Source organism: Myotis lucifugus, unplaced genomic scaffold, assembly GCF_000147115.1.
Source record: "Myotis lucifugus unplaced genomic scaffold, Myoluc2.0 scaffold_60, whole genome shotgun sequence".
Classification (NCBI taxonomy): domain Eukaryota; kingdom Metazoa; phylum Chordata; class Mammalia; order Chiroptera; family Vespertilionidae; genus Myotis; species Myotis lucifugus.
In genome coordinates this window covers 3131327-3146640 of record NW_005871108.1, presented here as the reverse complement: position 1 = coordinate 3146640, position 15314 = coordinate 3131327, and the positions used below count along the sequence as shown (strand labels likewise).

General features: G+C 51.4%; 1 protein-coding gene across 1 annotated transcript in view; it reads right to left on the bottom strand.

The window, feature by feature from the left end:
* The window catches only part of EFCAB8 (EF-hand calcium binding domain 8), a 56881-nt gene that overhangs the window by 30287 nt on the left and 11280 nt on the right, over positions 1-15314 (bottom strand). Inside the window, exons 4-10 of the mRNA XM_014456462.2 lie at positions 12979-13082; positions 10543-10678; positions 7495-7600; positions 7195-7279; positions 6524-6648; positions 4153-4226; positions 1445-1575 (exon numbers count right to left, since the gene is read on the bottom strand). Coding sequence (XP_014311948.2) covers positions 1445-1575; positions 4153-4226; positions 6524-6648; positions 7195-7279; positions 7495-7600; positions 10543-10678; positions 12979-13082 — 761 coding nt within the window. The remainder of the gene's footprint in view (positions 1-1444; positions 1576-4152; positions 4227-6523; positions 6649-7194; positions 7280-7494; positions 7601-10542; positions 10679-12978; positions 13083-15314) is intronic.

The following is a 15314-nucleotide window of genomic DNA, read 5'->3' as shown; positions in this document are numbered from 1 at the left end:
AGGGGGCCAGTGTGGCTGGAGTGGAAAGGTGGAAGAGGTGTGCTCAGGAAGGCAGCAGGGCCTGACCAGAGAAGGCCTCGGGGCCACAGTGAGGTGATCCTCCTGATAGCCTCCTGCTGTTGAGACCCAATAAAACAAGAAGCTGAAGCTGATGAAACACATATCACAGACATGAGATAATACTACCACCAAAGCAGAGAGATGACACTCAGCCAACCAGCTCCAAGCAAAATCCCACCCCACAGCCCCACTAAAAGCACTGAAGCCAAGACTGAAACGCCCCCACCGCAACAGATATTCTCCGAGGCCCCCTCCCCTAACCGCAGTTAGTTCCAGGACTTGGGTGGGAATGTGCACAGAATACTCTGGTTAACAAGACAGTGGACTTACAATGAGGCCTGGGATGCAACCCCAGCTCAAAGGTCTGCTCCAAGCCAGTCACCGCCCCTGCCTTCCCTAAGCCTCAAGTTTCCAGTGTAAAACGAGGAGCTGGACCTAAATTAGCGCTACCATCCCAGGACTGGATTCCCTCTGGAAAACAACCAGGATAAGAAGGAACAGACAGAAACTGGGCCAAAATGGCCCTCATTCTCCACACTGTACCTGACCCAGCTGCACCCCAGCACAAGCCTCAAAGCTCCTGCTGTTCCCCCAAGACAAGGGAGCTACAGCTCATTATTCAGCCCGTTCAGGAGCAAAATGACACAGACCAAAGGCTCCAGATGTAAAAAGGTAGGACAATGAGAAAACTGAAGAGGCAGGGAAACCCAGCTAAAGGGATCCTCAGGAGGAAGTACCTACTGCAAAGTGCCAAGTGCTAGGTGAACACTAAAATCATAGAATTGGGACTTGCGATAATGGAGTGAGTCAATGGGGTTAGGTAAAGGGAGGAGGGCTGCAGGATTCCAGTTTCATTTATAATGTTTTAACTTTTTTCCAGGACAATGTATATGCATATACAAAAAAAAAACAAACAAACAAAAAAACACAACAACTCAGACTCCAGAGCCCATGCTGCAACAGCCCGCTGTTGGCCCATCGGACAGGTAGTGCTGCCTTGGACCCGGTGTGGTTCGTAGACAATGAGCTGCCACAAGCAATGCCACTGACTCAGAGGTGGGGCCACCCTCAGTAGGGATGGCCCCTTTTGAATGAAGTGAAGCCAGACCCCTACCCACCTCCCTTCAGCCCCACCACCTTAGCCTAGAGCAGCGGTTCTCAACCTGTGGATCGTGACCCCTTTGGCAGTCGAACGACCCTTTCACAGGGGTCGCCTAAGACCATCCTGCCTATCAGATATTTACATTACGATTCATCACAGTAGCAACATTACAGTTATGAAGTAGCAACGAAAATAATTTTATGGTTGGATCACAACATGAGGAACTGTATGTAAAGGGCCAGAAGGTTGAGAACCACTGGCCTAGAGAAAGGTGCTTCTTACCTGGTGGTCTCGGAGGCTTTGGATGGCAATACTGTCAGCACCAAAGAGGACTTACTGATGGCTGAACAGGAGGCCACCAGGTTCATCTCGGGGATGAACCTGACCTGCTGACACCAGTTGCGATGGAGAGCCTGGGAAGAGAGCGGCAGTGGTGGAGACCCACCTGAGGACGGCCTTTCAGCACCGCCTCTGGGACGTGGCAGGTGTTGGAGACTGGAGGGACCCGGGGATCGCTGAGTCCAGTGGCTTCTAATGATCACAGCTCTGACCAAGTGATATGGCCCCAGCCCTAGCCCAGACCCCATGACCAGGAGGGTGTGGCCATTGCTTGTCAGTGAAAAGGCTGCTGTCATGTGAACTCTTGCTTATCAGGCAAGTCAGGCCAATACTAAGATTGTCGCCCCCTCCCAGACAGGAGAAAGGATGGATTTGTGTCTGTGAGTTCTGTTATCTGCAGGAGCCCCGGCACCAATGAACCTTTGCTTCCTGGCCCCTCCGCTGCCCTCCATCTTTGTCAGGACATGGCGTGGGATAGTGAGAATGTTATCTGGTGCACTTGGGCAACAAAGCCCAAGACCCACAGATCAAGGGGGTGTTCTGGCTGCACAGGCTCTAAATACTCCAGTTCCAGCCCTGTGGTCTGACCCAGCGCTTGGCCTCCCCATCCAGCCATCTTCCTTCCCACGGGGACAGGAATGGAGGAAGTGGGTTGGAGGGGTCGTCAGGCCCTGACTAGGTTTTGCAGGCCTATCTCACTGAGTATCACAGTGGGGCACCAAATCCAAGGCACTAAATGGAACCTGGGTCATTTAGCAACTTGGAGGAAAACCAAGCCCAAGATGAGAATCCCACAGGAGATGCAGGAAAGGAGGACTAGCCCGGGACTCTTTCTGAGGGGCTCCTGGGCCTGCTCCAAAAGAAGCACGGAGGAGCCTGCACCACCCAACGCAGACTTTCCTGAGTGTTGGAGTTATTCACTCATTTGTTTAACACATGTACTAGGAGCCCACAGCCCCAGGCACTGGAGACAGAACAGAGAAGAGAACCAGCTAAGTGCCTGCCCTCCAGGAGCTGCACTCTCATGGGGGAGGCAGGACAATACCAGGTAAGAGATGGCAGCTGTGATGCTGTGATTTATAATGAGAAATATATATTTTGGTCTTTGTCCCTGGTTCTGGCACAGAGTCCGAAACCCTGGGAATTTCCTAAGTAATAAGAGCTATAAAGGTGTTTTGTAGTCATAGCAAGCCCCTTTCAACCACACCCTAGTTTATGTTAAGGAGGTGACTTTTGGAAAGCACCTAAGGATGGGGCTGGTTACCAGGGGAACCAGCCATGTGACTAGATTAGTTGGAACCTTTAGTTTCAAGGAGAGGAGAGGAAGTGGAGGCTGAATTCAATCACCAATAACCAATGATTGCAGCAATTAGGCCTCTGTAACAAAGCCATCATAAAAAGTTCAGAGAGCTTCCGGTTGGTGAACGTGGAGATTTTAGGAGAGTGGTGCTCTCAGAGGCCATGGAGCTGCAAGTGCCTTCCCACATACCTCGCTCTACAAATCTCTTCCGTCTGACTGCTCCTGAATTACAGCTTTCCATAATATGATCAGTGATCTAGTAAGCATAATGTTTCTGTGAGTTCTGTGAGCAGCTCCAGCGAATTAATCAAACCCAAGGAGGGAGGGGATCGTGGGAACCTACTTTCTGTAGCCAGCAAGTCAGAAGCACAGGTAACAGCCTGGACTTGTGACTGGCATCTGGAGTGGAGGGCAGCCTTGTGGGACGGACCTTAATCGGCAGGAACTGTGTTGAACTCTAGGACACCCAGTTAGAGAATTGCATGGTGGTGTGGGAAACACACACACACACACACACACACACACACACACTGTAGTTGGTGTCAGGATTCTGCAGGGTGAAGGAGTAAAGGCAGAGGCAGGCAGGTAGGTTGGGGAATTGAAGGAAATAGAGAGGCGGGCATACAGATACCTAGAGAAGAGCATGCAGCCTGAAGAACAGCAGGTGTCAAGGCCCTGAGGTAGGAAAGGGCTTCGTGTGTTTCAGAGAGAAGCTACTGGGGATTTTGAGCAAAGCAGTGACATGACTGTATTTCCAGCTCCTAATTCCACTGGCTGCTGGAGAAAGCACTGAGTGAAGAAAGGACGTAGGGAACAGCGAGGAGCCGCTGCAGCCATCCAGGAGGGAGGCGGTGTCTGCGGGAGCCAGGGCTGAGCAATGAGGGCGCTGAGAGAGATGGCCACGCCTGGGATACAGAAAAAGCTGGTAGGATCCAACTCCACCCATTCCTAGAGACCAAGCCCCACGGCCCATGACTGAACACAGGGGCCAAATCCACTCTCTGCATTTATTTTTTTAATGCATTTTTTAAATCTTCACCCGACGATATTTTTTCCATTGATTTTTTTTTTTTTAAAGAGACTGGAGGGAAGGGAGAAGGGAAGAGAGAAACACCGATGCAAGAGAGACACATTGATTGATTGCCTCCCTCTCACACCCTGACCGGGGCCAGGGAATGAGCCTGCAACCGAGGTACATGCCCTTGACTAGGAATCGAACCCATGACCCTTCTGTCCATGGGCCGACACTCTCACCACTGAGCCAACTGGCCAGGGCCCTCTGCATTCATTTTTGACAGGTGTGTGTACAAATAATTATCATGGTAACAGGCTGAGGAAAGCGACAACTTACCTTCAGTCGGTAACTTTTATACAAAGGGGACTTCTCGTTTAAGAGCTTCTGTGTGGAAATATTGGTCCAGTGATCTGTTAGGAGAGAAAACTGAGGTCCATGTCACCAGTTCTCCCCCTTTGCCAGACAAGCAAAACCTCAGAAGACACCGGAGTCTGCCTGCAATTCCTATGCAACTCAAAAGCCTTTTCCATCCAAATGCTCGTTCAAACCTCACTGTGTCCTGATGAGTTCATGGGGGCAACTCAACACCCAGAAAACAGACCCAGCAGGTTAACACTACCCAGTCCCCCAGAGTCCCCCTGCCCAGAGTCTGCCCAGAGTCCCCCGCCAGCTCACGGCAGAGCTGGAGCCAGGTCTCCGGGTTCCCCACTCTCCCCCCAGCTGCTACAATCTAAACAAGTTGATTCTGTTAGTTAACTCCAACTTTGCTGACGTGAAAATGAATCACGGTCCTAGGCTCTATACATTCTGAAAATAGTCCTTTGGGGGTTTCCCATCAGGCTTCAAACTGCAGGCCCCCCTTTGCCCAGCAAACACAAGCACTGTAAACTGAGCACATCAGGAGCAACCGCACTAGGCGCAGCCTGCCCTCAGGGACCTCAGGTCTCCTGGCTCTGGAAACCTCCCGTGCAAGGCTGCTGAGGGGCCTCTGGGGGAGCACTCGCCGGCCCCTGGTGCCAGCTGCACAGCTTGACACAGACGGGCGGAGGCAGCGGTGACAGGGGACAAAGCAGGGTTTAAGGAGGTAGGTCAGAAGGGCCAGGACAGATTGGGCTCAGGTGTGAGAGAAGCTTCCAGATGAAATGGAGAAAAGAGGGATCCAGGGCCTTATGACAAGCATTTTCTGCTGCCAGGTCACCAGCCCCATCTCGCAAGGGCCGGAAGAGGCTTGAAAAGGAAATCCCAAGGGATGGAGTGTTGCCCACTAAAATGGGGCATGAGTGTGGGAGGAAGGAAGCTTAGTTGTGGCTGGGCTGTGCAGTGAACACGTTAGCCTGCCTGTGGCTGCCACTAGGCCCAGAGAGCAGGGGAGACAGTCACTGGACACTTGCCATATGCCTCACACTATGTACTCTCTTTCCATCTCACAGCAAAGCTATAGATTGAGTATGCTCATCCCTATTTGAATAAGGGAACTGAGGCACAGAGAGGTTAGGCCACGGGTTCAAGGTCACACAGAGCTGGTCTGTCCAACTCCTCCCAAGTTAACATGCTGCTGGGCCTACCTTCGTGTTTGTCCCCAGCCTTCAATCAGCATGTGGCATGGAAGGACGCCCGTCCAACAATTCAGCTTCATCTGCTCCCATCCACCACCTAACTTCCCATTCATCACCTCAGCTCAAAGACTACCAGGCCCCGCCCATGCCAACTCCTAGGGTGGCAAACAGTGACCAGAGCAGAGGCTGATGAGGCAGGAACATAGCAGGGTGCCAGCCCCCTGCTGCATCCAGGGCAGGATGCACTTTCTGTCCAACCAGGAGGGACACTGCCCCAACAAGCTTGGCAGGAGGTGTCACTGAGGCCTGGGAGCCCAGGAGGATGTCCTGTTCAGACACTATGACTTGGAAGCCCAAGGGGCCACTCTGGTGGTCTGGATGGAGCAACCTGGAAGCCTGACACTGTGAACTGAAGGTTTGATCCAGCTCAGATGAGTCCCCAAATGTCCCAAGCCCCAGGGCCTCAGCTTCTAGTGCCCCTTGGCAGAGCATCCCACACAGCATCCTTCAGTATTTGGTGAGCTTGGGGTGCAGCTTAGCAAGTGGTTCAAGTGCAGCCTCAGGAGCAGACCGCCTGCTCAGATCTCAGCCACCACTCAGCCGTGTGGGGCCTGGGCAAAAGCTCCACCCCTGTAATCCTCTGCTCCTCCGCTCTTCAAGGGCTGTGGCAACAGCAGCTCCCTCCAGGCAGTGGGTGGGGAATTAGAGGAGGTGATGTGCTCACTTTCAGGGCAGCTGCTCCACCCACCCCTAACCACCCAAAGGCAGCTCACCGCCAAGGAGAGCAGAACCCTCCTCACAATGATAGAGGAAGCTAGCACCAGCATCCTAGGGCCCAGAGCAGGTGAGTGACTTTCCAAGGTCACACAGCTGGCATGGGTTCCTTCTTCCCGGGATAAGGAGGGTCCTGAAGCCCCACTCCCCTGGCCCTTACCTGTACAACCTCCCACCTTCAGAGTGATTGCCTATCTCCTCAGCCCCCTCCTGCCTCCCGCTGTCACCCCATCTCCTCGGTTCCCACAGGCCGCTCTGAGCTGAGCATGTAGTGCACTGTTGCCCGAGCTTCTGAAGGAGCCAGGGGCCCTGGAGCAGGGAGGTGGGGAGAGGGAAGAACACCCCAGGGCAGAGCCATTCCCCAATGTGTTAGCTACCCCACTTGGAGGTCCTGGGGAGGATTCGGGGGTTGAACAGCCCATTGGCCACATTGTCGGAGGTGAAGACGATGACGTTGCCTTTGGTGTCTCCGAAGCAGAACACGCCTCTGTGATAGTCAGACCTGGGAAAGATGGAGACAGAGGCCATGGATCCGGCTGGGCGCACCCCGCTGCAGTCCTCACCCCCGCCCCGTGCTCCATGCCTATGAACACCCAGGGGCTGAGGGCAGTTCTTGCTCTCAAAGGCTGATGAACATGGGCCCAGCTACCCAGATCCACAACATCGATGAACCAGGGCCAAAAGAAATCAGCATTTTTTAAAAACCACCATCAATGAGTCCCTGGTCCTCCAGCTGCTCTTTGTCAAGTCACCCCTAGCGATAGACGCGATGCTTCCAGAGTCCTCGCCCGCAGTGGGACAAGCCTCTGCCAGGCTTCGGTGGCTGACTTGGTGGGAGAGGGAGAGGAAGAGGGCTGACGATGACTCTGTGGTCTGAGTGACGGCGAAAGGTGACCCTGAGAGAGAAGCAGCTTGGGGGAAAGAGGACACCGGCACACAGGATGGGAATCTCTCCAGGACTGTTTCCAGCAAGGCTTTCTGTGGGTTCCAACCCACTGACGGATGTGGCCGCTGCCAAGACCCTGCACCGATCTCCTATGAGACTCACCAGTAGTCCATAACCAGAGGGCAGCTGTCCAGATCGATGAAGGTGAAGGCCCGGGTACAGTTACGATTACTAACATCAAAGAACTCTGGGGAAAGACAGAGGAGAGGCATGCATAGAACCCAAAGCCACATCCCTGGCCTCGGGGTCTCTGGTGACAATGAGCAGTCACTGCTCACCACCCGGCAATACCCCCGAGGACTTTAATCTATGCTCAAAGTTGGCTCAGTGACAGATCTTCCCACATGCAGGTGCATGACTCCCAATGGCCAAGAGCAGGCGGGGCAGCCACCAGGGACTCACCTATCTTCTGGTCAGTGGACGCAATCGCAACTAGGTTCATGTTGTGGAGACATACCATGTCGATGACCCACATCTGCTGGTTGTAGAGCGGCTGTATCTGGTTAAGCTGGCCAGAAGAAGAGCAGAGACCTGGGCTGGGGAGGCTGCCCCCGGAGAACCCACCCTGCCAGCCCTGGAAGCAGGCAGAGACCTGGTCATGGAGCCCCGTGTGACCACCAACTACTAACAATGGAGCTTTAGATAAACGCCCTATCCTCGCCGAGTCTCAGTTTCCATGTCTATAAAATGGGCTTTAAAAAACTGGTATCTTTACAACCCTTTTTAGAGCAGTTTGACAAGCTCGTCAAAGTTTTAAATGTGCAGTTTGTGATCCTGGGATCCATTTCCAGGACACATCTATGGATATGCTCACATGTATTCACTGAGACATATATGCAAGGGGCACCACCCAGACATTAACTGTGAGGGAGCTGTGCACATACCAATAAAAAATAGTTGCCAAGATATATTATTACATGAAAAAGCAAGGTGAAAAGCACCAATATAATGTGCTATCATTTGCATATTTAAAATATATATTTTATTGATTTTTTACAGAGAGGAAGGGAGAGGGATATAGAGTTAGAAACATCGATGAGAGAGAAACATCGATCAGCTGCCTCTTGCACACCCCCTACTGGGGATGTGCCCATAACCAAGGTACATGCCCTTGACCGGAATCGAACCCGGGACCCTTGAGTCCACAGGCCGATGCTCTATCCACTGAGCCAAACCGGTTAGGGCCCATTTGCATATTTAAAAGGAAAGGGGGTGGTATATGTATACGCTATCTATGGAAGAGCACCCAAAACTAGTCACAGCAGTTGCCTCCCAGGAGAGGAACTAGGGTCTGGGGGAGGAAGACCGACTTTCCACTATCTGTCCCTCTGGATGCCTGAATCTTCCTCCCCCTCCCACCCCCCGTTTTATTGAGATATAATTGACATATAACAGTGTATTCGTTTTGTTTTGTCTGAATCTTGTTTGCCACCTGCTGGTGTCACCTGGTCACCGTGGCTAATTAAGGAGAAATCATCCTGTCAGGCTGTGAGGAAGTAATGGACTCAGAAAAGCTAAACTATCTAGAGTGCCCTTGGCAGGAGCTTGGCAGGCTCGGGAGCCCTTCCACGCTCTGGTGCCAGCCTCACTTAACACATGCAGGCAGATTTGAGCTGGCACTCCAGGCGGGGACACCACGAGCAAAGGCATGTCAGCAGAAATGAACTGCTATGTCCAGGGAAGAGGAGGCCGGCCTGACAGTCTTGGGTGGGAGGAGATGGGAGATGACTTTAGGGGTGGCCAGCTGAGAAACTTGTATTTTATTCCCTGAATAACACAGGTTCTGAACTGAAGAAAGAGAGGGGTTCCATCTGAAAAAAAAGGGAGGGGGCATTTTAAGGCCGCTCCTGTAGGTGGATATCCAGAAGGGATGGCAAAGGCGGAGGCAAGAAGCACAATGTTCCAACAAAACTCAGAGCACGAAAAGCAGAGGCCTGCACTACTGGCTGGGCAGTGAGGACAATGGACCAGGGCCCCCTGAGGCCCCTCTCTTGCCCAGGGCTGGGATCTAACCTGCGCACAAGGGAGGTGACAGTAACATCCGTCACCCGTGTTTAGATGAGACAGCGAGAGCCCTAGGGAGTCTCAGTGGCCTGCCTGAGGTTGCACAACTCATAGGTAAAGCCCAGACCCGGCCCCATATCCGTCCGGGCCTTCCATTTGCGTGACCATGGGTGTGCAGCTGGTGGTCATGGATGGTGACTCACTCTTGACACATCTACTTGAAAGCAGCCCCTGAGGGAAGAATGAATGCCCAGGTCTGTTGGACCTTCCAGAGGAGCCTCCCGCTGTCCTCCTTGGCCCTCCCAGGCTTTGGCCCTTGAAGGACACTAAGGGGGCCATGTAGCAGCCACAGCCAGGAGCTCAGGCTATAATGTGCCCCCCTCCCAATAAACACACAGAGAAAAAGTGTGTGGAGTGTGCCCGAAACTCCAGCCTCGGGAACACAGTACGAATCCCCCTTGGTCCTGGGCTCCCAAGAGCACCCAGGAGAGTCATTGGACATCCCCAGACTTTAGTTCCCACCATAGGCAACTGGGAGGCAGTGGGGGAGACCACCCAGAACCTTCCTGCCCAAGTCATAACCCCTGATGCAACTGGAAACGCTGCAGTTACACAGAGCTGATGAAGCCCTCACGCTGCTGGCGGCATCTCAATAAGCCTGTATTCTCCAGAGAGCTGCGCCTTCCTCATCTGCTAGACTGGCCTGGCAACACACACATAGTGGGTTTGCCTGAGTGTTCTGTCACTCACTGCGCTCGGCCAGGAACTGATGACACAAAGACAATGACGAGGGCAGCTTATGTGCATGGGGCGCTTGCTGTGTGCCTTGCCCTGCTCCAAGCGCCATGCATGTATTATGTCATCCATCCTCCCACTACCCTTGAGGGATTACTACCCCATTGGACAGATGAAGAAAAGGAGGCACGGAGAGCTCTATAGCAATTGGTCGGAGGTCACAGAGCTGGAAGGTGGTGCACAGGGGTTCTAAGCCAGGTAGTCAGGCTCCAGCGGCCAGGCTCACAACCACTGTGATTTCCTGCCTGGGCCAGGCAAAGGATTGCATCTGCAGGATTTGGTGATGGAGTGGGTGTAACAAAGAAAGGAAAGGGGGCTGATCTCCAACACAGAAACCTCTCACTGAGGTGGGGGCACAGGAGAAGCCTGGTTGGGCTGGGAGGGCCACCGTGACATTTAGTTTGGACAAACTGGGTTTGAGGTGTCTGTTGGACATCCACGTAGAATGGACATCAGGTGGGATCTTGCTTACAGAGGAGGAATATGAGGCTCATGGTCCCACGGTGAAGACAGAACCTGGACCCAGGAGTGTGACTGCAAGTGCGGACTGCCTAGTCCACAAACCCTGAGAAGGAGTCACCCTGAGCCACAGTGCGAAGGCAGAGGCTCTCTGACCACCCCATCTGTGCTCCACATGTGGGCCCAACTCACCTTAAAGGAGCTGATCAGAGAGAAGGACTCTGACCAGAACTGCAGGTTCCCGTCCTTAGTGACAGTCAGAAAATGCCCAATCTTCTTGAACCGCTGCATTAAAAACTCCACTTTCACAACCTCACACCCGTGATTCCTGTGGGAGGTAATGAGAGAGAGAAGAGCCCAACCAAAAATAGAACAGACTCAGAGGAGGAAGGGAAAGCAATCAGGAGTTCACACACACACACACACACACGCACACGCACACGCACACGCACACGCGCACCAGGCCCACTACTGAGAAACTCCAGCAGGCTCCAGGAGACGTGGGACCCTGCCCCTCATACTAGCGTCATATGTGGGAAGATACCCATGTATGACGCTGGTATGAGACAGGGCTCCCAAAGCAGGAAGCCTGTCCTGTGATATAGCCAGTCAGCCTCCACATCATGGGACGGGGAGATGAGACAGGCAGCGGCTTTTGCAGACCTTTTATTGGGAAAATGGCCCACAGAAGGCGAGGAGAGTAGGACTTGACTGGAAACTATAACATTGATTCTAGCAACTGCTCTGGTGCTCCAGAATGGAGAGAGGGGAAGTGAGCGAGGGTGCTACGAGACATCAGGGCCCCTTTGCATGACTCTCCCTCTCCAAGGACCTGCCCTGAGCACAGAAAACAGCTTCTGGGGCAGGCCAGGCCTCACTCAGCCTTCCCAGCAAGCCTCAATGCTGCCTTCCAATGGCTTCTTTCCTGCCACAAAGCTGGCTAAGCCGGAGATCTGGCAATTAAAGGGCACCACCATTTTGACTTTCCGACACCGCACACACTCCCATTTGATGTACCCTCACTTCTGGGCCCAGCAGAGCAGGTGATGTTATCTCACCTTGTGCTGGGAATTATGTCCTGGTTACCAACAAAGCTGGTAGCCACAGCCCTTTCCAAATGATGTGACCCATGGCTTAAAAATAACCCAGTCACCGTGAAATTCTACCGTGTTACTACCTCTGCGGAAGAGAGAGGGAGGTGCTGTCCTCTCCCTCCTGCTATCAGTCCATAGCTCTGTCCAGTTCCTCATGAATATTCTCAGTCACCCCTCTAGCTGTCACCACCCATTCTGCCTCTTCTGTCAGGGCCAAGAGTGTGAGGAACAGACACAACAGGTGAGAGCTACGAAGTGAGGCGCACCCTGGGAAGTGACACCCCATCATGGAGTCTTGGTCTCCCCGTCTCCACAATGGCAGCACCTCCACCTCCTAGAACTGGTGCATTTGGTGAACTGGGCCCAGGCTACCCTTTCATGAAGGTAATTGAACATTATTTGACTATGTTCTCCAACAACCTGGAGATGTCCTCCAGGTTGTGGGTTGAGCATATAAACAGGAGAACACGGGCAAGCTTCTTGGCATTTTGGTCCAGGCCTTTTATGCACCCTCGGAATTCAAATGTCCAAGAAAATAGACTGGTGACGGCTTGGCTACATCAAGCAAAGCTTCCAGGTCAAAATTTAAGATTATAAAATCTTTCATCATTCATGTACATGGGCTATTCCTCAATTAAATCTTGACCAAAATTTATGTAATGTACCCTTTCACACTTTTCATTTAAACCATGTTCTCTATTAAACTCCAGGTTGCTGAGGTCAGGGGCTGCCTTCTAGTTTGTGGTGCTCCCCATGGCCTGCTCTGGGGATGGTCCCCTGAGGACAGACCCACCATGGCCCTTCCTGACCAGGCCGCACATGCCTGTATCACAGGATCTGGCTCCTGGTCCCAGCCACCTGCATCAGGCAGCTGGCGCTCCCACACAAGGTGCGCTCTGGGAAGGGAGCCAGCGGCCCAGCATTCCTCACTCTTAGGGTGTTTTGAAGGGTAGGGACTAACAGGCCACAGCACAGAGAGAGGATGAGAAGTTCCAGAGGGCACAGCAGGGGAGGAGCTACAGGAGCAGCGAGCAGGCAGGGTCAGGCTGAAGTCAAGGCAGGGACAGCTGCATGCTCCAGGAGTGACAGAGGGGCCGCCCTCCCCCTCCCCCAGGCCTGGGCAGGCAGAAGGAGCAGTTTCCTGCCGTGGCTCTTAATCCCTGTCCCCACTGTGTGAGGCATCTGTGTCCTGTGGATGAAACTGCCAGGTGTATTCAGCCCCGGCCCCAGGAGGAGCCGGGTTGGGGAAGCTAAAGGCTGAGGGGGCAAACAGAACCACCCACTACTTCCATTTGACCTCTCTGAACCTCAATTTCCTCATCTGTAAAATGGGGACAAATCACTTACCTAATGCTCATGCCCACCTACCCAGTCGTGAGGCTGATAGGAGCTAAAGGACATCAAGCACCAGGCCCAGTGTCAGACCCTTGGTAGCCCCACAAGGGTGGCTCAGGGATTTCGGAAGGGCACTAGCTGCATGGCCGGCACAGCCTTGTGCAGAACCGCCCTTTCGGCCCAGGGAGAGGCTCCTTACATGGGGATGATCTTCATGGGCAGGTGGAAGTGCAGGTGGTACTGGCTCTTCCTCATCAACTCCTTTCCCTGGAACTCGTGCATCATATAATCCACACAGTTCGACTGCCTCGAGAAGAAAGACGAGGCAGGGAGGGTGTTGGCTCAATGGTCTGAGCACTGGGCTTTGGGAACCCAAGCTCAGCTTCCAGTATTCTCCCCCAACTCTCCCAGCCCCTCCCAAGGGGCTCTGGGAGCCCCACCCCCACCCAGGCTGGCAAAGGGAAGCAGCCTAGCAACAGTGCTGCTCTTGCATCTGAATTGGGTGAAGGGCTTATTGGCAAGTATTTGTGAAGACAGCATAGCAGCGCGCCTCCCTCCTTAAAGCTTTTTCCTAACGCTAAATCACCAAGTTTCAACTTTTCCATCTCACGGCACACATAAACTAATTACTAAAATTCCGCAGCACACCAAAAATATGTATTTTTTGCCGATCTGACAAAAAAAAATAAGTATAATTTTGGTTCATTCACACCAGATGGCTATTGTTGTGTTGGCTGTTGTTTGTTTTTTTACAATCCAAGGGTAAAAAGACAGTGCCCCTGACTAACAGTCAGGTGTTGCATCGGCACACTGGTTGAAATTCTTGTGACACACTGGTTGAAATCACTGTGCTATATACATCTTCACATCACTTCCACATGTGGCATCTCATCTGAGTGTTTATTCACCCTACTTTATGGACAATAAGACTGTGCCCAGATAAGTATAGATGAGTTGCCCCAGATCATTAACAGCAAGGGAGGACCCATAAGCCAGGCCACTAGGGCAACTCTAGACTCTACTGTTCAGCCTCATGAAAACATCGCCAAGGCCAAAACGGGCCCCAGGTGAATCTATGACAAGAAATAGGGAGTTATTAAGAAATATCATTGAAATATTTGACAAAGGAAGCAAGAACATACAATGGAGTGAAGACAGTCTCTTCAATAAATGGTGTGGGGAAAATTGGATACATGCAAAAAAATGAAACTAGACCACCAACTTACACCATACAAAAAAATAAACTCAAAATGGATAAAGGACTTAAACGTAAGATGGGAAACCATAAAAATCTTAGAAGAAGCCATAGGCACCAAAATAGCAGACATTTGTTGTAGCAATATCTTTACTGATACAGCTCCTAGGGCAGGGGTGGGGAACATCCGGCCCCTGGGCCATATAAGGACCAAGAAATAGTTGGTCTGGATCTGCCAAGGCATTAGGGGTGAGTTAATTAAATGTTTGACCAAATACAGCAGGCTAATTTTTAAGTTAATAATTTTGTATGGTCTTCAAATGATGTTATAAATATCCAAATGGCCCTTGGCAGAAAAAAGGTTCCCCACCCTTGTCCTAGGGCAATGGAAACCAAGGAGAAAATAAACAAATGGGACTACATCAAAATAAAAAGCTTCTGCACAGCAAAAGAAACCATCAACAAAACAACAAGAAAGCCCACTGCATGGGAGAACGTATTTGCCAATGTTATCTCCGATAAGGGTTTAATCTCCAAAATTTATAGGGAACTCATACAACTTAACAAAAGGAAGATAAATGATCCAATCAAAAAATGGGCAAAGGACCTAAATAGACACTTTTCAAAAGAGAACATAAGGAAGGCCAAGAGACATATGAAAACATGCTCAAAGTCACTAATCATCCGAGAGATGTAAATCAAAACAACAATGAGGTACCATCTCACACCTGTCAGAATGGCTATCATCAACAAATCAATAAACGACAAGTGCTGGAGAGGATGCAGAGAAAAAGGAACACTCGTACACTGCTGGTGGGAATGCAGACTGGTGCAGCTATTGTGGAAAACAGTACGGTGTTTCCTCAAAAAATTAAAAATGGAACTTCCATTTGACCTAGTAATCCCACTTCTAGGAATATATCCCAAGAAAACAGAAACACCAATCAGAAAGGATATAAGCACCCCTATGTTCATAGCAGCACAATTTACAATAGCTAAGATTTGGAAACAGCCTAAGTGCTCATCAGCAGATGAGTGGATTAAAAACAAACAAACTGTGGTACATCTACCCGATGGAATACAACGTTGCTGTAAAAAGGAAGGTATTCTTACCATTTGCAACAGCATAAATGGAACTGGAGAGCATTATGCTAAGCAAAATAAGCCAGTCAGAGAAAGATAAATATCACATGATCACACTCATTTGTGGAATATAAAGAACATCATAAACTGATGAACAAAAATAGATACAGAGACAAAGAAGCATCGAACAGAGTGTCAAACTACAGCGGGAAGGCAGGGAGGGTGGCGGTGGGGAACGTAAGAGATCAACCAAAGGA